The 23,299-nt window shown below is 47.5% G+C and overlaps 1 protein-coding gene across 12 annotated transcripts in view; it reads left to right on the top strand.

Moving 5' to 3' along the window:
* The window catches only part of KTN1 (kinectin 1), an 81,082-nt gene extending 68,322 nt beyond the window's left edge, over positions 1-12,760 (top strand). For 7 of the 12 annotated variants that reach the window (XM_059474006.1, XM_059474007.1, XM_059474014.1 and 4 more), the window contains 7 exons: positions 384-455; positions 919-1,002; positions 1,207-1,290; positions 3,503-3,586; positions 4,886-4,978; positions 10,723-10,842; positions 12,246-12,760. In XM_059474006.1, coding sequence (XP_059329989.1) covers positions 384-455; positions 919-1,002; positions 1,207-1,290; positions 3,503-3,586; positions 4,886-4,978; positions 10,723-10,827 — 522 coding nt within the window. In that variant the 3' untranslated portion in view covers positions 10,828-10,842; positions 12,246-12,760. The remainder of the gene's footprint in view (positions 1-383; positions 456-918; positions 1,003-1,206; positions 1,291-3,502; positions 3,587-4,885; positions 4,979-10,722; positions 10,843-12,245) is intronic. The other 5 variants (XM_059474013.1, XM_059474015.1, XM_059474012.1 and 2 more) reach the window with 1 other exon arrangement.
* The last annotated feature ends 10,539 nt before the right edge of the window (positions 12,761-23,299 follow it).

Here is a 23,299-nt window from a genome sequence, read left to right as displayed (position 1 = left end):
TTCCCTACCATGGCTAATGGACAACTGGATTAGTGCTTCTATTCCAAATCTTTCAGGCATGTGGCCTCTAAGTATGTCAGAGAACTTGGGCTGGGAATAGATAGGAATGGTGTAGATTCAGTAGATTGAATTATTTGAGTGAGCATCTCATTTTATTCAGCCACTCTGATTTCATCCATAATATTTTTAGGATAAAATATTTAGATATTTAGGATTAAATATTATAGATAATTTCTACACCAGCATTGTAGATAAATTTTACAATATTATAGATAATTTATTATAGATTTCTACAATATTATAGATAATTTCTTTGTGTATTTATGCAGAGTTTGTCTCAGACCAACCCAACTCAATATTTTTATTTTTCCCCCAAACTGCAGATGCGTTCCGTGGTCACTTCCTTGCAGCACGAGGTGGAGAGGTTAAAGGAAGAAAACAAAGAAGTTGAAACTGTAGGTGCAGGTGGTTTTTTCTTCTTGCCTTTGAAGCTTTATGTTGTTGAAGCACAGTTTAGGCTTGTGCTGTAAATCTGAACTTCTCCCAGCCTGTGCTGCAGTTTAACCTGAGCCTTTGGGGCAGGGTTTTTAAAAGGCAGAGAAGCTGGAAAGTTGTTCTGGTTTTTACTTCTGTACTCACCCACTGGGGCTCTTTCTTGGGAGATTGAGCAGTTCACTGCTTGTTGACAATCATGGGCTTGATTCTTTCTCTTTGTATCTTATTTTTGAATGTTTAAATCTGCAGTCTGATGTTTAAATATGTGCAATCGCTGGGCTTGAAATGCTCTCAAAACATCATGGAATATTTGATAGAAATTTACAGCCAATTATAAGCAAATAATCAAGCCAATAATCAAGCAAATGATACTGCAAGAAAACACTGGAAACATCTGATTTAACTCTGTTTTTCTGTTTCTAGCTTAAAAAAGAGAGAGAACATTTGGAAAGTGAACTAGAAAAGGCAGAAATAGAACGATCCACTTATGTTTCAGAAGTCAGAGAGGTAAACACAATTGTCCAAGCTGTATTTTATTTTTTTTTCCTTTTGATTACCAGTTGCCTGGCAAACTAACCTAGTGCTTAGCCCCTGTGGCTGAGGAGTTTGTGTGCTTGTGACCTTAGGCTAGAGCAGCACACTAATAACTGAGCAGAAGAGAACGGGCATACTAAGGAGACAAATCCTAAAAAACTCTAAACTTCATTTCAGCTCAAAGATCTCTTGACTGAATTGCAGAAAAAACTTGATGATTCATATTCTGAAGCAGTAAGACAGAATGAAGAGTTAAATTTGGTAAGAAGCTTGTTGGGCACAAATGAGGCTCCCAGCATACGTCTGAAGCGGAGACTTATTTCAAATCCTGTCTGTTCTGCTAACCTCTTCAGCCTGATATTTTTGTCCATTGAAATCATTTATGTAGTCTGACTTTTACAATTTGTCTCTTTTCTCTGCTCCTAACAATAGCATGTCTGGTTCTTAAGACTTTTTCCCAAAGTCTGTAAGACTTTCATTCCTGAAACTTCTTGAGAAGATTTGCAGTGTAGGCATATGCAGCAGCAAATGTTATGTCCTTGGAGCAACAAAAGTGGTGCTCTCATCAGTTTAACTGGAGGATTATTCTCCTCTGGTGGATTTTTTCCCCCCACCAAAGCTTTTGAGGATGCAGCAGTGCTGTCCCTGCTCTGTGCAGAGCCTTTTCCATCCTGCTCTGTATGAACAGAAATTGGCCAGACCCAAAGTTGGATGAATTCAGAGTATTCAGCCGTCAGCTGCTGACACCCTGCCGTGGCTGAATGGCTGTGCTGGCTTGGTGCTTGCATGTGTCACAGCCTGTTTGGCTGGAAATGCTTCCAGCCAATAATGCTCCTATAGCAACTCTCTCAAGAAGGACTTGGATTAACAGGATGGACCTAAGGATGCATGGTTGTCCATTTCCCTTCTCACTTGTTTCAGTGACCTGTTTTTTAAGGCTACAGGAGCAGTCAGAGCCTTCCTCTGCTTGTGTTTGGCCAGTGCTTTCCTGCTTTTGAGCCAGAGTTAGGGAGGGTTGTCCCTGTCACCGTGTCTGTGGGATGATGGGACAACCAGGCTACTGCCACTGATGGAACTGGGCTGAAATAGCTGATTTAGAAAAATCACCACCACCACCACCACAGTAACAATGTGCTGAAGTTAATGGTACACCAGCCTCAGCAAGCAAAGCCTCTCATTCTGAAAGCAAGGAAAATGGGAATTGAATACATATCTGGGAGTTAATCAGCAAACACCAACCTCTTTGAGGCAACAATTTATTATGTCTGTGTACAACAAAAGCTCAAAAAGCTGAGCTCCCTGCTAGGGCAGCTTGAGTGCAGTGTGGTGGTGCTGTGCTGGTGGGAGTGTGAGGGTGTGTTAAACAACCAGCTCCATGCAGCTGCCTCAGGAATGCTGTCCTATTCCTGAGGAATACAAATTGTGGGGTTTCAGAATGGGTTCCTCACTATTTAAAAGGTAAGCAACTGAAAATGCAGAGGAGCTTCCTCAAAATGTGTAAGCCCAGCACTCACCAGCCCAGGTGCTCCAAAGGGGGGAAGCCTTCCAAGGGTGAGACAAACACAATGTGTAGGTTTGGAGTCAGTAAAAATTCAGGGCTCTGAGTAGCCCATTGTTCCCTCCTTTAATCTCCTGCTGGCTTGCAGGAAGATTGACAGCAGGAATAGTGAACATTAGCACAGCACACTTGAGAGGCACAAATCCAACAAAATTGGCACTCAAGCTCCTTGTTAGCACTTCTGTTTGAGGCTCAAGCCTCAAGTGCTCTGGCTGGTTCTGTGTGCTGTATTGAAGAGCAATCAAAATATCCTTTAAAAAAACCTGTGTATCCTTTGGAAAGGCTGCAGTTTAAGTACTGACTGCAGCCAGTACAAAGTATTCATCCCTCTTGACTGAAATAGTTTCAGTTTTGGATTGAATCTAAACACAATCGACAAGTTAATATCCCCCTGTCAGTGATTCATGCCTTGATGTGCCATTAACAGACTGGTTAAGTCAACATAGTTGTAGTAAGTGGTGCTTTATTAAGATGATAAGTAGAGCTTTTTAGTTTGTTCAGCAGTAGAGAGACTGTTTAGCCTGCTCTAGCAAGATGACAATCTTCATTTTTGCATATTTGCTGTGAATTAAATTGGAGTCTGGGCCGACTCCCTTGATAAGGATGCTGGAGAGGCTGATGCTCCTCCTGGAATGGAGTTGAAAAGTTGAAACCACTCGTAAGGAAGCCAATGCCAACCACGTTTTTGTCTTCTGCAGTTTCCATTCTTTACCTTTATCTTTACAGATGGAGTCTCTCTTCCTTGACTGTCCTGGTAAACCTCATCATACATGTGCACTAATCCCCTGTGTGCAGTAATTGTTAGTAAATCTGACTCCCTTTGCAGTCCATGTGCACTGGGTTAATCCCTGGGACAGACAGAGGAGGTCTGTGTGTGTGGGAGTGGAACTGATCTGCTTGCTTACTCTTTTGCAGCTGAAAACACAGCTAAATGAAACACTATCAAAACTCAAAGTTGATCAAAATGAGAGAGAAAAAGTAGCTGGTGACTTGCCCAAGGTAAGCAGAGACCCTTAGCAGTTGCACATATAAATGTTCTCAAAACCCCTCAGTGTCTGTGATTTTGCAGTGCTGGAAATGATGATTTGTGACTTGATTTGAGCTGGTGGGTGTCTTGCTCCACTGGCTGGGACTGTAAGAGCTCTACCTGCATGTCAGAAATGCATGAAACTGCAGCTAAAATAAAATGATGAAATGGTAAAACAGCTAAAAGCTCTTGTTTAATCATCCTTCTTGAAATACTCCCCTGTTCACGATAATTTTATGCCAATAGGTACAAGTGGTGATTTGTGGCTGGCAATTCTCTATTTAAAAGAAACCCCAGCCTAACAAAAAGCCCATCCCACAGCCCTACAGGTTTTTAATGGCAGTCTCAAATGGCAGAGGGCTGCAAGCTGCTTTACAAAGCATCTGCCCTTTTGCACGTGGTGACATGTCCACTGTAACCCAGCAGACTGCAAATCCTAAAAGTTGGATCTGTGTAAGTGTGATGGGACAAACAGCTGGGTTTCCTGTGCTTTTCCTCAATGACAGGATGGGTTGGAGTGGGAAATCTTGAGGCATGAGAGGTCTCAGTGCTGTCTGTCACTCCAGAAACAAAGGTGTCATGGGGGAATTGGTAAATGGAGACAGGAATAGCCTGTGGAGTGCTGGGCTCTGGCTCCAGGCTCTGCAGCACCTTATTCCTCCAGGATAGTTTCAAATTGGGCTGAATTCTTCCAGAGTTGGAGTGGGAAATGCTGTTGGGGGAGCATATTTTGTCCTGGACAGGGATAGATGATCACAGAAGAACTGGAGGAGGTGAGAAGCTAAAGGAAACTTGCTGAAATAAAGAATTTAAAACATTTTGCTCTGGATAGTTGTGTTGGGTGTTGAATACAAAGCCATGACGTCCATGGTTCATGGGGTTAGGATTTTGGAGACCTGCGCTCCTATGAAATTTGTAAAATTTACTGCATGATTTTTACCTGATAACCTCATGTGAAACTATTAAAACTTCCCTGTGGGATTGCTCTCAGGTGCAGACAGGCTGACATGCAACATGCTGATTGTGAGGAGACATGTCAGTCTTGGCAAATGGATTGGTCCCTGGAGCAAATCTGGCATAAAACAGATTTTCTGGCATAATCTGGCATAAAACAGAAATCTTTAGACAGAGCTAAAGATTTCCTGTGTCTCTGGTGCTCTCAGGGAGGTGGGGCTTTGCTGATTGTTGTGCCTTCCCTGTTTCTTCCTTTCTTGTTTTTTTTTTTTTTAATATGTCTTTTTTTTTTTTTTTATCCTGTCTTTCCCTTGCAGGCCCAGGAGTCTTTGGCAGCTCTGGAGAGAGAGATTGGGAAGGTTTTTGGGGATGCCAATGTTATTGAAAACAGCGACGTTTGCACAGACTCGGTGAGTGATTCCTGGAGCTCCTGCTCAGGGGCCACTCACATCTCAAAGTGGCAGCTTTGGGAAGTGAGGCCCAGCAGAGGAACAGGATGTTTGGGTGATTGGGGCTTTAGCCAGTGCTGCAGCTTGCCAGGGTGTCAAGGATTCACTGATTTTGCTGCTGCCTGGATTGTGACCTCCTTCCTGTGCCTCAGATTTGCAAAAAGGGGAGGGAGGGATTCTGGGCTTTTGTGGGTTTTTTGTTTGGTTTGGGCAAAAGTGGGGAGATCCCCAGATTTGTCCCTTCAGGAAGGGAAAAGGGAAGCCAAAAATAACTCTGCTGATGACTAAGTGGGCTGAAAACACTGTGGGGTTGGCCCTTCTGACATCAGTAATGCCAAAGAAAGGCAGTCTTGCACAATCTGTTACACTCAGAGATTCTCGTGCCAGAACATGGTTTCTTCTGCTCCTCTGCAGCTGTGGCCAGGAGCCAGAACTTGATTTCAGCTGGAATTTGTGTAGACCTTCATGTGGTCCAGCAGCAAAATGTTGCTGAGATGAGCTTCAGCCCTGGATGCTGTGGGTGGGTGACTCTGCAGGCTGGGGGTGTTCCTGTATCCTCCAGCAGTGACATTCCAGCTTTAGGGGCTGGAATTGGGGGCAGGTGGCTCCCCTGAGCCTGTGGGTTGCTGTGAGCACAGCTGGGTGTGGAGCTGGTCCTTAGAGCATTGCCCTAAAGACACCACCTGCACAGGGACTGGGGATTTGTCACTGCTTTTTCCATCTCTGGCAAAAAGAGGCTTTCACACCAGCCCTGGAACAGCTTTCCAAGGGCAGTTGGGAAGGCTGAGGAGTGGTGTCAATGGAGCTCATTCCCCATTTTCTTCTGAGGGACAGAGTGGAAGGACCTGCTGTCATTTGAGGGGCAGAGGAGCACTTGCTGATAGCACAAATAATTTATATCAGCTCCTTTTAGCTGCTGAACCTAAATGGCTTCATCAGCTGTGAGAGGAAGCTCGGGGTCCTCTGAGGAGAGCTGCAGGAAAGCCTTTGCAGTCATCAGCAGGAATGAAATGGCTTTTCCAGCTCATCACTCAAGGATGCTGATGGACCCTGTGCTGGGCTCACCATGGCTCAGCCAGAGATGCAGCTGGGCCTGGGAGATTTCAGATGTGCCAACCCTGGGAGCTGATTCCTGCGGGATGGCAGAGCTGCTGAGCCCTCCCTGTGCTCCCATGGGAGGCCAGGGGCTTTCGTGCTGATGCCTTGTGAAGGCTGAGCTAGAACAGAGGCTGGACAGAGCTAAAGAATAAAGCAGGGATTTATTAAAAGGCCTCAATGGATCCACCTTGGGCAGCACCAGAGTCCAGCCAGGGCTGCACCCAAGATGAACCAAAATGGTCACAAAATGGAGAACTGGTCACAGGGTCTCTCATGTGACCGTGTTCACAGAGGTCCAAAGATGAGGGAAGAGATGAGAATGTTGACTCTGTGTTTCAGAAGGCTTGATTTATTATTTTATTATATATATTATATTAAAACTATACTAAAAATAGAAGAAAAGATTTCATCTGAAGGCTGGCTAAGAATAGAAAAAGAAAAAATGGTAACAAAGGCTTGTGCCTTGGACAGAGAGTCTGAGCCAGCTGACCGTGACTGGCCATTAATTAGAAACAACCAACATGGACCAATCACAGATGCACCTGTTGCATTCCACAGCAGCAGATAATCAATGTTTACATTTTGTTCCTGAGGCCTCCCAGCTTCTCAAGAGGAAAATCCTACGTAAAGGATTTTTCATAAAAGATGTCTGTGACACTCTCACTTTGATCAGTTCTGCTCCATTTGCATATTGGAGTTCATTGTCCAATTCCAGCTTTAGCCCATGAAGTCCCATCCTGCTTATTTTTCTCTCTTCAGTCCATTTTATTTATGTTCTTGGGCTGAGGTTTGGATCATTTGTCCTTGATGCCCAGCTGGAGCAGGAATTGTTTTGTCTCCCTGCTCTGTGCACAGGGCTCACCATCCCCAGACCCACACACTAAAGCAGCACAGAGCCTGAAAAAAACAGCAAAGCCAAAACCTGAGGCATCAGTGCCAGTCAGGAGCTGTGTCCCTGTCTGCAGCAGCTGGAGAAAAGCCCCCCTCAATCCAATGCCAGCTCTCTGTGCTGTGCCTTCATGGCTTATCCATGGGGACAGCAGTGCCATCAGCTGTGCCATCAGCTGTGCCATCAGCAGTGACAGCAGAGCCATCAGCTGTGGCATCTGTGGCTGGTGGCTCTGGGCAGCCCTCCTGAGCTGGGCTGTCACCAGATGTGCCCTGTGGTGGCCCAGATGTGCTTGTTTGGTTTAATTGCCTTACCTCACAAAAACCCCTGTGGCTCTCTCATTGCTCTGCTCTTGCTGCACATTGTGGAGCCCAGGTTCCTGCCAGAATATCCATGGCTTTATTCTAAAGAGGAGTGTGGAAAAACAGTCCTAATAAACCTGCAATTAAGCTTTCATTAGTAAAAATACATTAATTGTCTAAGCAGCACTCGTGACAGGTAGCCATTGGCAGAGGCTGGAATTAGAACAGTATCTTTTCTCCAAGCCTTTTCTGCTGCCTTTTTTTTTCCCTCTTTCTGAGGGGAGAAAAGGAAACTGTCTCCCCAGAAGCCTAAAAACCCAGCTGAAAATAGCTCTGAGATCAAAAAAGAAAGTCTTCCAGCCACTTCCACCTAGCAACAGTGCCTCTTTTTTTTTTTTTTTAATTTTTTTTTTTATTTTTACTAAGGGCCTGAAAACACATGCTCAAAAATGAACATATTTGTTCCTTCTGGGTGCTGGAACCAACCCACAAAATTGAGAAATGATACTTGCTTAAACCGTCAAACACACTCAGAGTGTTTTCTTTAGATTTCTTTGCTTTCTATTTAAAAATAGACCATTTGGGGTTTCTAATCAGCTGCTTTGTCACTTATGGGACCAGCTGATGACTAAAGGGGGCTTTTAGTGTGCTTTAAGGAAGTCATTTATATTCAGCAGCTTGCTTAGGCACTGAGCTGATTTTGAGGCTTATGTGCAATGTAATGTGCTTTTCCCCCAAATCTCAGTGCAGAGCAGTCCATCACTGGGAACTGGGAATGCCAAATGTGTGAAACAGCCAAGGGGAATCTGTCCAGGCTGCTCAGCTCCTCCTGTAGCTGCTGGGTCTGAAATCACAGGGGCTTCCACACTGCCATCCTCTTCCTCTCTTCATCCTCATCTCCCAGAGAAGTGGATCACAGAATCCCAGACTGGTTTGGGTTGGGAGGGACCTTAAAGATTATCCCATTCCAACCCCCTGCCATGGCAGGAACACCTTCCACTGTCCCAGGTTGTTCCAAGCCCTGTCCAACCTGGCCTTGGACACTGCCAGGGATCCAGGGGCAGCCACAGCTTCTCTGTGCCAGGGCCTCACACCCTCACAGGGAAGGATTTATTCTGTTTATCTGCCCTAAATGTCCCCTCTTTCCCCCAAGTGATGCAGAGCACAGGGCTGGGGCTCAGCAGTGTGAGGCAGCTGTGCACCCCTGGGTTAGCAGGAGGACTGTGCTGAGCCCAAACCCATTGGGATCTGCTCAGGATTGGCCCCAGGAGGATTGGGGACGTGTCTGCAATTCATGAGTGAGCAGTGCCTGGCATTGGTGAGGCCACAGAACAGAAGGGAGATGCAGTAAATGAGGCAGGGAGGGAGGAGCTATTCCCAGAGGGGCTGGGAGGGCACTGGGGGCTCCTTCCTTCTCCTGCTGGGTCTGTGCTGCTGCCCAGAGCTGGATTAATTCATCTGTTGGCTGCTAATTGCCTTTACCCTTCCACTGCCATCGGGCTGTGTGAGACTGCTAAGCCAAGTCTCAGCCCTGACAGACCTGATTTTCTGCTTTAATATGGGTAAAACAGGTTAAGGCTGCCCTAATACAGATCCCAGTGATTTTCTTACAGTAGACAAATGTTTACCAGTTGCACAGGAGTAAGAGCTTTGCTGTAGATTGTTTTGTTCTCTTGTCTGAGCCCAGAGTCGTTCCTGTAATGCTGCAGGTGCTTGAGTTTGATTTACTGCTCGTTTTGCATTTCCAGCCAAATGGGAGCAGGGAAAATGGCCCTCTCTGAACTCCCTCTAATTTCCCTGGAGCTCTGGGGAGAGATTTGCACCCACATTATGCATCAGTCTCATTCTGTGGGTAACACCAGAGTGGGGCTGATGGATGCTGGGAGCCTGCAGACACCTCTGTGCCCCTGTGGAGAACTGGGTACTTCTGCAGTGCTGACACCATGGCACAGTTGCTTATTTTAGCTGTTAAATTTCAAGGAAAAGCTCTCCTGCAGGTGATGTGCATGTCTGTGTTCTGGGCTGAATAAGGAGCAGTAAGGTGGGTGTGTGTGTTGGATGTGGAGTGCTCTGTGCATGTCTGCAGGAGTTAATCAATAAATATAATAAAGCAGGGGTTAATAAATATATAATAAAAGAGGGATTACACAGCACTGTTTGCCCAGGCTGACAGGCAGGGAGGCAGGAGGGGGAGAGTCCATCTTCAGCTGTGACACTTCCTGATTAAGAAACTGTTGAATTCTTAGAAAAAAAACCCAAACATTTATTTTTGTTTCAAAACACAAGCTCAGCATTTTCATTTCAGCACAAGAAGCTTTCTAGCTCGTGGTAGCTTTCATTTTTCCTGTTTTCATTTTCTTCCTGTTTTCTGGTGCTGGCCAGTGGGAATTTCCCAGGGCTTTGGAGCAGAGGGTGAATCCATGGGATGGCTGTGGGTGGGGAAGGGTGTGGAACTGCAGGCAGATGTTCCACAGCTGGAGCTGCCTTGGGCTGGGGTGTTGGGTTCTGCTGAGGACACCTCCCTCAGCTCCTCAGTCACACCCAGGCCTTGGTGGTGCAGGAGTTTGGCTGCTCCAGCTCTGGGCTCAGGAGTGGTGAAGGCTGAGCTAGAACAGAGACTGGACAGAGCTAAAGAATAAAGCAGGAATTTATTCAAAGGCCTCGATGGATCCACCTTGGGCAGCACCAGAGCCCAGCCAGGGCTGCACCCAAGATGAACCAAAATGGTCACAAAATGGAGAACTGGTCATGGGGTCTCTGACTTTGATCAGTTCTGCTCCATTTGCACCTTGCAGTTCATTGTCCCATTCCAGCTTTAGCCCCTGCAGTCCCACCCTGCTTGTTTTTCTCTCTCCAGCCCACGGTGTTTGTGCTCCTGGGCTGGGATTTGGATCATTTGTCCTTGGTGCCCAGCTGGAGCAGGAATTGTTTTGTCTCCCTGCTCTGTGCACAGAGCTCACCATCCCCCGATACGGAGCCCAGACCCACACACTAAAGCAGCACAGAACCTGAGAAATAGAAAAGCTCAAACCTGAGGCATCAGCTGTGCACCCTGGCCTGTGTTATAAACCACATCTGTGGGGTTCAGCCAGGCTGGTGGAGAAATAACCTTTGAGGCTGGATCAGCTGTGGGTACCTGCACAATTCCTGGAGCAGGGAGGGCTGGAGTCCCAGGCAGTGGGGTAGGAGCTGGATGTGCAGGTGATGCCCTGAACAGGAAAGGGCTCCTTGACTTTGAGCCTTGTTCTCCTTGCCATAACCCTCACATGGCCATAACCCTCTGACTGACAAGAACTGTTCCCTTCTGCACCACGAGTTGTAATTTTATACAGAGGATCTAATTCTGGGCTTTCTTGGTAATTAGATTGTAAATGAGTTTTTAATGATTTCTTTTTTTTTTTTTTTCCTTCTTCCAGGAATTGAGTGATAAAAGGAGAAATGTGGTGGTGAATCTCACCCAGGATGTGGGTCACCTCAAGAAGCTGCTGGTGTCAGTAAGCCAAATGTTGTCAAAGGGATGAGGACACTACAGCCAGGTGGGTGTGGACAGTGACCCCCAGTTCAGCTGCTGGGAGGGACACTGCTGTGTTGTGGTGGGAATTTGTTCAGATTAACAGCTCTCATGTCTGAATATGAAGCTTTTTACAATCAGTGAATTATTAAGGTGGGAAAAGCCTTCTAAGACTGAGTCCAGCCTTTCCCCAGCTCTGCCAAGGCCAGCACTGACCATGTCCCCGAGTGCCACATCCAGAGATGGAGATTCCATCACTGCCCTGTTCTAATGCCTGACCCTGCTGACACTTCCAGTGAAGAATCTTTTCCTAATACTCATCCAAATTCCACATGCAAATCATAAAAAGCTCCTGGCAGGCACTGAATTTGTTCCTCTGTGGATGCACATGTCAATTAGCTGAGACTGATCTTCTGTCCCTCATGTAGGCAGGTAATTCCACCCCTCCCTGCTCCTTCCTGCAGCAGGTTTCCCCAAGTTTTGTTCTCCCAGAGCCTTTTTTCGTCTTTGTTTGCCCCACCAGCAAACTGTCTGCACTCCCGTGCTCTGATTGGGATGGAGGATATGAAATGACCCACAGAGGTGGCTGGGAGTGTCTGAACACCAGCCTGCCATGAGCTCTTAATCAGTTACAGACACGTGGACAAGGCTTTCATTTTAATGCTCATCCAGCTTGGAAACCTGGTGATTCACAGAATTCACAGAATCACTGGGTTGGAAGAGCCCTTCAAGATCATGGAGTCCAACCCAACCCCAACAGCTCAACTCAGCCCTGCCCACCCAGTGCCACACCCAGGCTTTGTTAAACACACCCAGGGATGGGGACTGCACCACCTCCCTGGGCAGCCATTCCACAACTTTCTCACCCTTTCTGTAAAACACTTTTCCCTGCTATCCAGCCTGTATTTCCCTTGGTGCAGCTGGAGGCTGTGTGCTCTGGGTGTGTCAGTGCTGCTGCAGACAGAGCCCAGCCCCAGCTGAGTGCAGCCACCTTCACCTTTCAGGGAGTTGTAGATAAAGTCAAATAACCCAGAGTCAGCTGAAGGTTGGATAAGCTCAAGACACTGAACTTTTTAAGGAAGCTGATGCAGATTTGGGTCTGAACTGGGAACTGCAGCACTCACTGAGGAGTGTCAGAGCTGCCTTTCACCTGCTGAGGATGGGATTTGTTGCATTCCTGATCCAGGAGCTTTTTGTGCTCCTGCCTTTGTAAAGCAGAGCTGGCAGAGGGTGCCTGGGTGTCCAGGAGGGAGGGAGGGAGGTGCTGCTGCACCTTGGCTGCCCTGGGAGGCTGCTCCTGCTCAGCTCCAGCACCCAGGCTCATTCCCTGGGCTTCCTCATGGGCTGACACCAAAGAAATGCAGGCAAGGTGCTGGAATTGTGAATTATTCTAACCCTCTGACCTGGTGCTTTGTGTTTCTCTTGCAGAGTGAAATCATGGGGGAATCGTTCATTTGAGGATAGCAGAAGGCATTGTATTATATTTTGCCAAATTAAAGCCTTATTTATGTTTTCACCCTTTCTACTTCGTCAGAAACACTGAACAGAGTTTTGTCTTTTCTAATCCTTGTTAGACTACTGATTTAAAGAAAAAAAACCCAACTCTGTAGACACCTCCAGAGTTTAGTTTTATAATAAAAACAAACCTGTTTGGATAATTAGACCTTTACATTCCTGGAGAGACAGTAAACACATAATCTTTTATCTTATTTTGCTCAATAAAACTTGTTCAGAAAATTCCAACATGGTAAAGTCACCAGTGGGAAATGACATTTTAATACTGATGTTGTACACTGTTTTACGTAATTACATTTTTGGGATTAGCTGCCTCTGACTTCAACCTCAAGTAAACACTCCTTTTTTTTTTTTTCCTTTTTTTTTTGGTTGCTAATGTAATCAGTTTTTGTAATGGTGTCAGCAAATAAAGGGATGCTATTATTCAAGGTGTTCCTGCTCTCTTCTTTCAAGTGAGTTTGGATGACTCAGGTGAGGTTTCCACCTCTCCCCTCCCCAAAATGAGCATCAGGCTGTGCTTGTTTTTGGGCAGAGGAGAAGGCAGCAAGTTACAAAAAAGACAAGAAATCCCCATCAAAATGTCATGTAAATTGTGGTTCTGTGCCATGTGTTGTTTTTGGGAAAGATGAGGGAGTGCCAGGGGGAGGAACAGCTGGAAACACTGGATGTGACAAAGCCAGTGGTGAGCAGAGTGTGTTCCTCTGCCCCAAATCCACCCCCTGGGTGGGAGTTTGGGCTGGAAGGAGTTCTGGGACAGGGTTTGGATGCTCTGTTCCCTTGTGCTTTGTTGGGAACAAGTGTGGGAGTGTCTTTGATGGGACAGGGATTCTGTGGGGAGATCAGGTGGCCTCTCCTCTGTGTCTTAGAGGAGCTCTCAGTCCTGTGGGATTCTGCAGTGGGCAAGGTGGGGGGTGGTTTGGTTTTTTAGAACACTTGAGGATGTGATTATCTGAGGGAAAGTGATAAAACAGGGGTCAGTCATTAATGGGGGGTTAATTGCAGAGGTGAAACAGATCAAACTGCTCAGCCTGAGCTGTTCACACTCCCCTCTGTGCTGTTTTTTAGTTAATATTTGGCCTTCACCAGGCAGGAGGTAAAGAAGCCTCTTCCTTACATGGTTCCAGTGATGTGCATCATGCCAAGTCCTGCTGAGAGCTGTGAAACAGCTCAGAAGAGGGAGAAAAAACCTGGAAAATGTGGTTTCCTCACAGCAGGAGCTACCCCTGGGCTCCAGCTGTGGCCACTGAAGTGTTGTGTTCATGGAGTAAAAACTCAAATGCCATTAGCCTGACTTGTGTGGGTGTTTGATGTAGAAAGTAGAAACTCACCCCTACAACTGCAGATCCAAGAAAATCTGAACCCTGGAGGGTCTCCACACTTGCCCTGGTTGGGGTCAGGGGCTCTAGCAGGTGTCCAAACACCAATTTGGGGTGTAATTGGCAGTTCAATGGATCCATGCAGGTTTGACTGGTTTAACATGATTTAAGAACATCACCCAGGAGCTTCAGTGGTGATGGTTTGGGCTGGGGGTGTCCCTGTGGCTCTGATTCTTTCCTGCCCCCCTCAGGAGAGTCCCCTTGGCCACCCATGCTGGGAAGGCTCCTCTGAATCATCATCCCAATGGGATCTGGGCTCTGCAGGTAAGGTGGTGTCCTTTCTTTCTTCAAAAGGTGGTTTGCAATGCAATAAATAAATAAACAAATAAATAAATGCTTTTGGAAGGGACAGCAGTGCCTGAAGAGCTTCTGGATCATTCCTGTGTCTCCAGACTCTTGACTTTGTGTGGACTGAGCTGCAGGGCAGGGGGTGAAGGTGCTGCTGCAGTGAAAAGGGGATGTATTTGCAGCATCATTCCCTTTCTCTCTTGGCAGGAATTCTCCCTGGAGAGGACGGGAGATCTTTTTCGTTTTGAAATTTAAGCTCAGGTTTTTATTGGGCTTTAGGGGATGTACAGAGGGGTTAGAGGCAGCTGTGGAAAGCTCAGCTGAGCAAAGGCTGATCCCCTCTCTGGAGGATGAGGAGAGGTCAGGCTGGTTACCCAGGGCACTGGGAGGAGGGAAGGATACTGTTTGATCTCACTGTCCTCTCCAGCCCTGCATAAAGCACTGCTCATCCAATGTGGTCACTGAGAAATCCCTCCTGGGAGAAAATGGAATGAGAAAAAAACTAAAAAATTGTGGGAAGCTGATTGATCAGTGCAAAGGTATGGCTGGTGCTGTTGTGTTCCCCGGGCTGGGATCTCTGCAGAGCTCCTGGTGCCCAGCCAGGCAGGAGAGGAGCAGGATGGTGTCTGCCTGCACTAGAGGGAGACAATGGCTAATGCATACAGGGATCCTTTGCTTGGAAAAAAGCCCAAAGTGGGATGTTCAGATGCTGGCAAATGGATTTTTTCTGGTATTTATTTATTTTTTTGGAGGTGATTTGCACCAGGAGAGGCTGCACTGGGTGATGTGGGGCTGGGTGCTGCCTGTGCAGCCTGGCTCCTGTACAAACCTGGCTCCCTCTGCTTTCAGTTCAGCATCTTCCCTCAAAATGGGAATGGTGATGCCTCAGGTTTGAGCTTTTCTATTCTAAAATTCAGGTTCTGTGCTGCTTTAGTGTGTGGGTCTGGGCTCCATATCAGGGCATGGTGAGCTCTGTGCACAGAGCAGGGAGACAAAACAATTCCTGCTCCAGCTGGGCACCAAGGACAAATGACCCAAATCTCAGCCCAAGAGCACAAACCCCGTGGGCTGGAGAGAGAAAAACAACAGGGTGGGACTGCCTGGGCTAAAGCTGGAATGGGACAATGAACTGCAAGGTGCAAATGGAGCAGAACTGATCCCAGGGACAGAGCCCGTGCCCGGCCATGCATTTTGGGGCCATTTTGGTTCATCTTGGGTGCAGCCCTGGCTGGGCTCTGGTGCTGCTCAAGGTGCATCCATGGAGGAGATCCTTTTAATAAATCCCTATTTTACTCTTTAACTCCATCCAGTCTCTGTTCTAGGTCAGCCTTCTCAAGGCATCACTAGGAGGTGAAGGGGAAGGCTCTGAGGTGTCTCCCTGAATTTGTGCTGCCTCTCCTGGGTCCCTCTCACCCTTTCCTTCCTGGATCCAGCCCTGGGGAGCAGCAGGTTGTTTACCCAGGAGCTGCTGCTGCCTTTTCTCAGGCACTGACTCACCCAGCTATTTATTCCTGTGATTAAAAAAGGAAAGCTCATGCAGCTTTAATTCAACCCCAAATAATTCAGCTGAATTTGCCATAAAAACCCTCTGCAGTGACAGAGCTGCGTCCTCCCGGGGTCCCCGTGTCCCCCTGCTCCCTGTGTGACCTTGGCTGTCTCTGCAGCTCTCTCAGGTTGCACTTTGGTGGCCACCAAGTGTCCTGCCAGTCTGGTTTTGGTTGTACTGGGGGGGGGGGTCTTGGTGGAAGCAGAGTGGACACAGCTTCTGGTGGCTGAGTGGGAATTCCTGAGGGAGCACCCAGAAGGTGAAAAACTCCATATTTCTGCCGGACTTCAAGGTTAAACATGCAGCAAAAACTCCTCCTCCATGGTCCAGACTGTGCTTCTGCCCTGGCTGGAGAGGAGAGGGTTTGGGGAGAAAGCCTCTGGTGATGCTGTGGGATGTAAAGTCTCCAAAAGCTTTTAAACAAATTGGAGATGATTGGTACTTTCCCAGCATTCCATTTCTCTCACATCCTGTTGGAGGTGTCACAAATCCCTGTGGATCCCTGGGCAGTGGCTGAGGGGGAAGCAATGGGCAAGGGCTGCTCCTTGGAGGGAGATTTAACCAAAGATCTTCACAGAGGGTGTCTTCTCTCCCAGACTTGCTTAAAATCAGGCTGAATGAAATCATTCCTGAAGGCTCAGATTTTGCTGAGAGCTCTGCCTGCCACAGGGGCAGGAGCAGGGCCTGAGGTGGGGCCTCCTCTGGAGCTTCCTCTGGATGCCTTGCTCTGTGAGATTTCCACAGCAAACCTGTAGTAGAAGCCTTGAGGAGTTTCCCAAGCCTGTAGGAATGAGCAGAAGTGCAGGAGAACCCGTGGGAATGCCAAGGCTTGCTCAGGAGCTCACTGGGGAGGTCCCCTGTGCTGTGTCCCCCTGCAATCCCCACCTCGTGCTGTGACACAGGGATGCACAAAACACCTCATTTCTGAATTTCTCTGTTTCTTTTTTCCCAGGGGCATCTCTGGGAAGGTGCTGGGGTGGCTGCTGGAGGTGCCCCTGTTCTGGTGTCCCTGTGCTGGGGATGGGTGCAGGTTTTGCTCTCAGCTTGTGCATCCACAGCCCAACCCTCACGCGGCTCCTCGGTGCCTGTTTGCAGCTTCCTGTGGGGATGCTGCTATTTCTGGAGTGCTTGCACCTAAAAATACATCTGCAGGCTCCTGGGGAAGCTGCTCTGCATCATTGAGGAGCTAATTAAACTGGGGGAAGCGCAGGCCCTCCAGCAGGGCTCCTTCCACGTTGCTGGAAATGCTGTGGGTTTGTTTTATTCCAGTTTTTGCAGCAATCCATGTTGTGCATGGGCACGGTCCAGGGGTTTCTCCTTCCTCTGTGGGAAGGGCAGGTTTGCACCTGGGTTTTTGGCATTAATACTTTTATTTTGTGCAGTTTTCACCCCCCCAAACCCTGAACTTCAGCCTCAGCCCCGCTGTGACCATGGCAGGACCCCTCAGTGGAGAAAGGATGGAGGCCTGGCAAACAGCTTTGAGTTTCACCCTGTAAAATTCTGCACATCTGGGGTTAAAATCCAGCTCAGATGTGCTGAAGGGTCCCAGTGGGCTTTGGATTTCCAGCTTGGCCTTCAACAATTCTTTACATTAACAAAACCACTGTCAAGTGTGGCTGTGGGCCCTGTTTGTGTCACTGTGGGACCATGAGAGGATGGAGACTCTGAAGGTTCAAGGCCTTTGTGATCTTCTCACAGGATTTATTTGGGTAAAAGACCCCTAACCACCTCAAACAGGCTTAAAGCAGAGAAAAAAAAGACCCCAAAGACAATTTCAAAGCTCATATCCAGAGCCAGAGTGTTCCTGCAGCACCTCAAAACTGCCAGGGCCATCCTGGAAGAACCTGATCTCTTGCTTAAACAAATGGGCTCATCCTAATCCAACCCTACAGAAAACAACCTGGGCTGCACCAGGCTGGGGATAGAATTCTTTAAAACCAATAAATATTTCAGGAGCAGAGGGAGCTGGTCTGGATCAGCAGTGCTGGCCCTGGCTGGTCATTATTAATTCAATGGATGCAGTGCTGAATTGGCTGAGGAAGCACAACAGCTGAAATTTTAAATGCTGCTTCCCCCCACATGGCTGAGAGGATTTGCTGGATCTCCAGTGACTCAGAATGGGGGGCCCAGCCTTCACCCAGGTGTTAAATACAGCAAAAAATGGTTGTTTTGCACACATGCCTCAGGCTGGGGACTCAGTGACAGCAGGACTTGCACTCCCAAACAGTCAGCAGAGCTTTCCAGGATGTCTGTCCTAAAAATCCTGCTTTTGGGGCCCTGTGAGGGAGTGAAAATATTGGGTTAAGGAGACTCCAAGGTGCTGCCCTGGCAGAGCAGGATCAGTCCCTGCTCCCAGCCCAGGGAGGCATTTTGTTACCCAGCTGAAACAAAAGGGAAACTGATGCTCTGTCCTCTCAAAGGGCTCCTGAAACCTGATGAGAGAACAGCAGGAGCAGCCTGATTGTTGGGGTGTGTGTGAGAACACAACTGCTCTCTTGGGAGTGTTTGCAGGGAAAAGGCCTGAAAATGGGACACTCAGGGAGCAGGAATTTATAAATATCAGGGAATACAGAATGGTTTGGGTTGGAAGGGACCTGAAATATTGTCCAGTTCCACGCCTTGTAATGGGCAGGGACACCTTCCACCATCCCAGGTGGCTCCAAGCCCTGTCCAGCCTGGCCTTGGACACTTCCAGGGATCCAGGGGCAGCCACAGCTGCTCTGTGCCAGGGCCTCCCCACCCTCACAGGGAGGAATTCCTTCCCAATATCTGATCTCTGTATTTTATATATTATGTATTTTTATACATATAATAGAATGTGAATGTAGTTTCCCCTCTCCCCTTACTCTGCTAGGGGGGTAGGCAGAGGCAGCTGGCCCTGTGCTGGTTTTGGGGGGATGTGGGGTCTCGGCTTTCTGTGGTTGAGATGACTTTTGAGGTATTAGAAAATCTCTTTTTTCCCAGCCCTGCAACTGAAGAAGAAGTTGAGATTCTTGGGTTCTGCTTTTCAAGGCTGTTTATTTTTTCTTGTTTATTACATTCTTTCTCTGACCTGCTGAGATCTGTCCAGCAGGTTGGGCTGTGGCACAGTCCCTCCCCTTGGGGTGGTGTTGGCTTTTTACACTAAGAACTACCTGTACTTTATTTACAATAACTTTCCAATACCTATCACCTATGTTAGACAGTCTGTCTCCGCTCTAAACCAATCCAGAAGTGTCACCATCCCAGCAGAAGATGGAGGACAAGAAGGAGAAGGAGAAGGAGAAGGAGAAGGAGAAGGAGAAGGAGAAGGAGAAGGAGAAGGAGAAGGAGGAGAAGGACAGGACACACCCAGATTTCTCTATCTTGTTTCTTGAACACCCATTCTAAATCCCCAAAATTCTACTTTTTCACCCTCTGACAAATTAACTATCGTTCTACTCCAACTCTCGTGGCTTGTAAATCCTCACACAAAGTTGGTAATTGTTTCCATGGGCTAAAATCCAAGGCACAGCTGGTTTTGACTCTGAGCCCCCTGCCAGGGTCTCAAATCACCCAGGGCAGCCAGAGCAATGTCCTGGGTCCCAACACTGGGGTTGCCCTGTGGCTCTGCAGTTATGTCCCCATGTCTCAGGGTGTCCTTGGGCTGCCCTCTGTCCCTTTGGGAGGTGCCTTTTGAAGAGCTTTGCAGCACACAGTGTATTTATTTTAAATACATATACAGGTGTTGCTGCTGGGCTGGGGGCTGTACAGGCAGAAACACAAACTCTCCCCAGGTTTTCTTTCTCCTGGGATTCCTGTTCTTGCTGCTCAGGGTGAGTTTATTGCAAATCCTGTGGTATTTGACAGGGGGATCTCTGTCTGAAGGGTGCTTTTGGCAGCTGAGGCAACTTCAGCTGGGTAAAGGGTGAATCCTGTGGGACTGAGAGCAGGAGAGGATCCCCAACAGTGCATGTTTGACATGCCTTGTGCCAATAATGGGGGTCTGATTCCACATGAACATCATGTCCACATGTTACACATACGTCTCTATAGGTGTGTGTGTGTGTTTCACCAAAAAGAAGAGGAGTTCTCTGCTCCAAGGCCAGGCTGGACAGGGCTTGGAGCAGCCTGGGATAGTGGAAGGTGTCCCTGCCCATGGCAGGGGCTGGAATGAGATGCTCTTTAACCAACCCAAACCATTCTGTGACTCTCTAAGTCCTAATTTGCAGTTAAATCTTGCCTGAGGATGGCTAAATCCAAGCATATTTTTTCCCTGTCACCTTTTGCTTAAAATCCATGTCCCAGGCTCATCTTTTACTGACTAAATCCACCTTTCAGCATTAGCCTTTGCCATCATCCTGCTTCCCCAGGCCCTGCAGCCGACAATAAGCTGCTGTAACAGCAACCAGCATTAACACAAGGGCTATTCTTAATTACAGGAGCTGCTGTTTATCTCCCCAGCTCTGTTTGCTGCTGACAAAAGCCCTCTCAGGAGGGGGGTCTCTTGTTAATAAGCTGCATGTGCACCCCAGCAGCGACATATTGATGTATTTTTAATAAATATTCTCCTTTAAAGGGCCCCATATGTATTCTGGGCTAATCCTCTCATTACAAGATCGCGGGGCGGGCTCCGAGGCCGGGGAGAGTGTGCCTGGCAAAGCTGGATTTCCTGTTCGTGGCTGGTGCCTTAGATCTTGTACTTCCTGAAGGGGAGAGATGATGAGAGCAATAACGACTCGCTGTGCTAATTATTGTCATCCTTGAAGTTTAGAGGATGGAGGTGCCTCGCCTCAATTAAGGAAAAACGGGAAGCGATAACCCGATAATAGAGGAGCCTTTCATTAATCAGCGCCCCTGGAAATGGGAGGCTCTGCTGAGGCTTCTCCCTGTCCACTGTCACCAAATGCCTCTGTTAGGGTGGGATGGCAGGGAGGGAAATGGGAATTGAGTGTTGGGATGGTGGCAAAGCCTTGGCAGGAATCCTTCTGTCCTTGGCTCTGAGCCTGGTGGGTGCAGGAGCCACGTCCTTCTACTGCCCAAGCTGGAGCAAACCTGGAGTTAGAGGGATGGAAAAGCACATTTAAGCCTTCCTCTCTGCTGTTTACCTTGCTCTCCCACTCGGGTTGCAGGGGCTTTAATTTTGTTAAAATCAGATTACAATATTTTCTGTTGCCATTTGCTCAGGGCTCTGCGTACACCGGGCACTCAGCAAAGGGACAAAGGGCTCAGACTAAAGATTTAAGCTAAGCCTGCACAGGCCAGCAACCACACAGGCTTTGAGCTGCTGCATCCTCATTTTAATCAGTGTTTTCCACTTATGTTTTCCCTACTTTCATCCTTTTTCTCCCATGAAAAAACCTCTTTTTATGTGAAACCTCCAAGTGTTTTCTTCTGCTGGCTGGGGAGGATGAGGCATCCTGGAGGTAGAGAGACTTTAAAATCAGGCTGGTGCTTTGCAGGATACAACAGTCCTGCCTCTGTAACAGTGGTTTTCCTTTCTGTAGTGGCTCTGGATGGATCCCATGTGCAGGTTGATAAAACAGCACCACAAATGCACAATTTTTTACCTCTGTCTCTCCAAACTGGAGTGCAGACACTCAGTGAAGAGCATAATTTAATTTCCAGAAATATTTACACATTTCATGGAGCAATGGTGGGGCTGGGTGTGAGCCCCCTGACAGTTTTAAGAAGTTTTGGATGTTTCACATCTCTTCCTACTTGGGTTTAAACTCCTTGGCCACCAGACATGGGAGCAAGTGGTGAAAGAAGCCTTGGCTTTGCAGGAGCTTTTTGCCCGCAAGGAGTTGCAAGATGGGACAAACATCAGCCTGGAAGGGAACTTAGGGTGCTAAATTTAGGAATTTAGGGTGTGAGCTGTCCCTCACCACTCTCCTAGTCCTAAACACATTCATACTCTAAACCCTAGCAACCCTCTCCACCCCCATCCTATTCCCCCTTCTAGCCAACAACCTCAAAAATACCCCCAGCACAATCATAAACACAGTTAAAACTTCACTTTTAATTAGCCAAATCCCAATAACAATTTACATCCACTCCGGAGCAGAAAGCCTCACCTCCTTCTGGGAATGAAATTTCATCATAAGCTTCAAAATCCCCATCATTCCCCAATTTAGGAATTTAGGGAGGTGTGAGCTGTCCCTCACCACTGTCCCAAGGCAGGAGTGAGGAGCAGAACTCCTGGAAGGGAATTTAGGGAGGTGTGAGCTGTCCCTCAACACTCTCCCAAGGCAGGAGTAAGGAGCAGAACCCCTGGGAGAGGTGTGGTGCTGCCTTTTGCCTTTTCCCAGTTGTTTTGGTTGGTTTTCCTCATCTGGAGGAAAGAACCATGAGCATCTCCTCATGCTGGAGATGCATCCCATGAGGAGCCTGTGTTGGGGGATGCTGCAGCATCCACGCCCCCATGGAGCTCATTTTGGGGATGGGGACAGCTGCCACTCAGGAACAGCGTTATCCCCACCATCCTCTCGGTTTGGGATCCTGTTGAGGAGGAAACCTTGAGTGGGAAATCACATTTATGCTGCTGTGTGCACCCAAGGGTGCCACTGGTGCTCTGAGAGCATTTGCTCCACCCCAGCTGGGCCTGGGGTCACACACACCCCGCAGGGATGGGGTTTTGGCATCACTCCGGGTTTTTTGGGTTTTTCCCTTCCTCTCAGGGCAGGGAGGGAGCGGGAGGGGAAGGATTGCCGGCTGTTCCTTGCTGAGGATGCTGAGCTCCGGGGGAGGAGGTGGCGATGGAAGTGACTCATCCGTCTGGCGGCTCCCACGCGGGAAGGTGATGGTTGGTTCCCCTCCTTCCTCCTCGGGGGAACAATGGAGGTGTCGGCGCTGCTCCCTCTGCAGCCGGCTGCTCTCGGAGATGGGAAAAATGCGTATTTTATGATTGGCTTTTCGCAAATATTAAAATGAATGCTATATGTGTTGTGTTAGAAAGTAATGCTGTGTTAATCCTCTTAAGTAGTTTGTTATGTATAGTTTTAGGTTATAAAAAAATGTTAAAATAGAAACTATGCTATGTAGGATACTTTTTTTAAAGAAAGGACTTGCAGTGAGATAGCAGCAGCAGGACACCTGAATCTTTCAGAGAAAAATAATTTATTGCTCCATTATCAGGAGAAACAAACTTCTTCCTGCCTTGAAGGTGCTGATAGGATTCGGAGGAAGAAGTTGAGATGACCAGACAGAATACTGTATTTCAATGGAATTTATGCATCATGTATGAGGTGTATGAATATGCAACAGGCTGTTGTTTTTAAGGGTCACTCCTTTGTTAACATGGGACCTTTTTTGAGCTCGTGCTGCCCAGAAAAAGGTACCCGGACTGTCCATAGCTCTTTGTATTTATTATCTCATATTGTCCTAATCCAAATTGTCCAAATTATTATTATTCTAATTGTATTACTATTTTTATAACCATTTGATCACTATTAAACTTTTAAAATTTTAAAACCAAGTAATCGGCCTTTTTCATAAGAGATGCCTTTGGGGGGAGCAGGCTGGAGCTCTGGGCTGGCACCGTGGCCCTCCAGGGCTGTCACACACCTTTTAGCCCCCAGGGATTTGTGGTTTTGTGCCAGGGAAAATAAAAGGGTTTTTGGGCAGGATAAGGATAGAAGCTCTGCAAGCCCTCTCCAGGGGCTGGGCAGGGTGTAGTGATTGTGAAAAACGCCAACCACTTGTTTTTAAAATGTTAAAAGTTTAATAGTAATAAAATGGTTATAAAAATAGTAAAACAATTAAAGTAATAATAATTTGGACAATTTGGATTAGGACAA

This window comes from Ammospiza nelsoni, chromosome 6 (genome assembly GCF_027579445.1).
Source record: "Ammospiza nelsoni isolate bAmmNel1 chromosome 6, bAmmNel1.pri, whole genome shotgun sequence".
Taxonomy (NCBI): domain Eukaryota; kingdom Metazoa; phylum Chordata; class Aves; order Passeriformes; family Passerellidae; genus Ammospiza; species Ammospiza nelsoni.
This window is presented reverse-complemented; position numbering and strand designations above follow the sequence as displayed.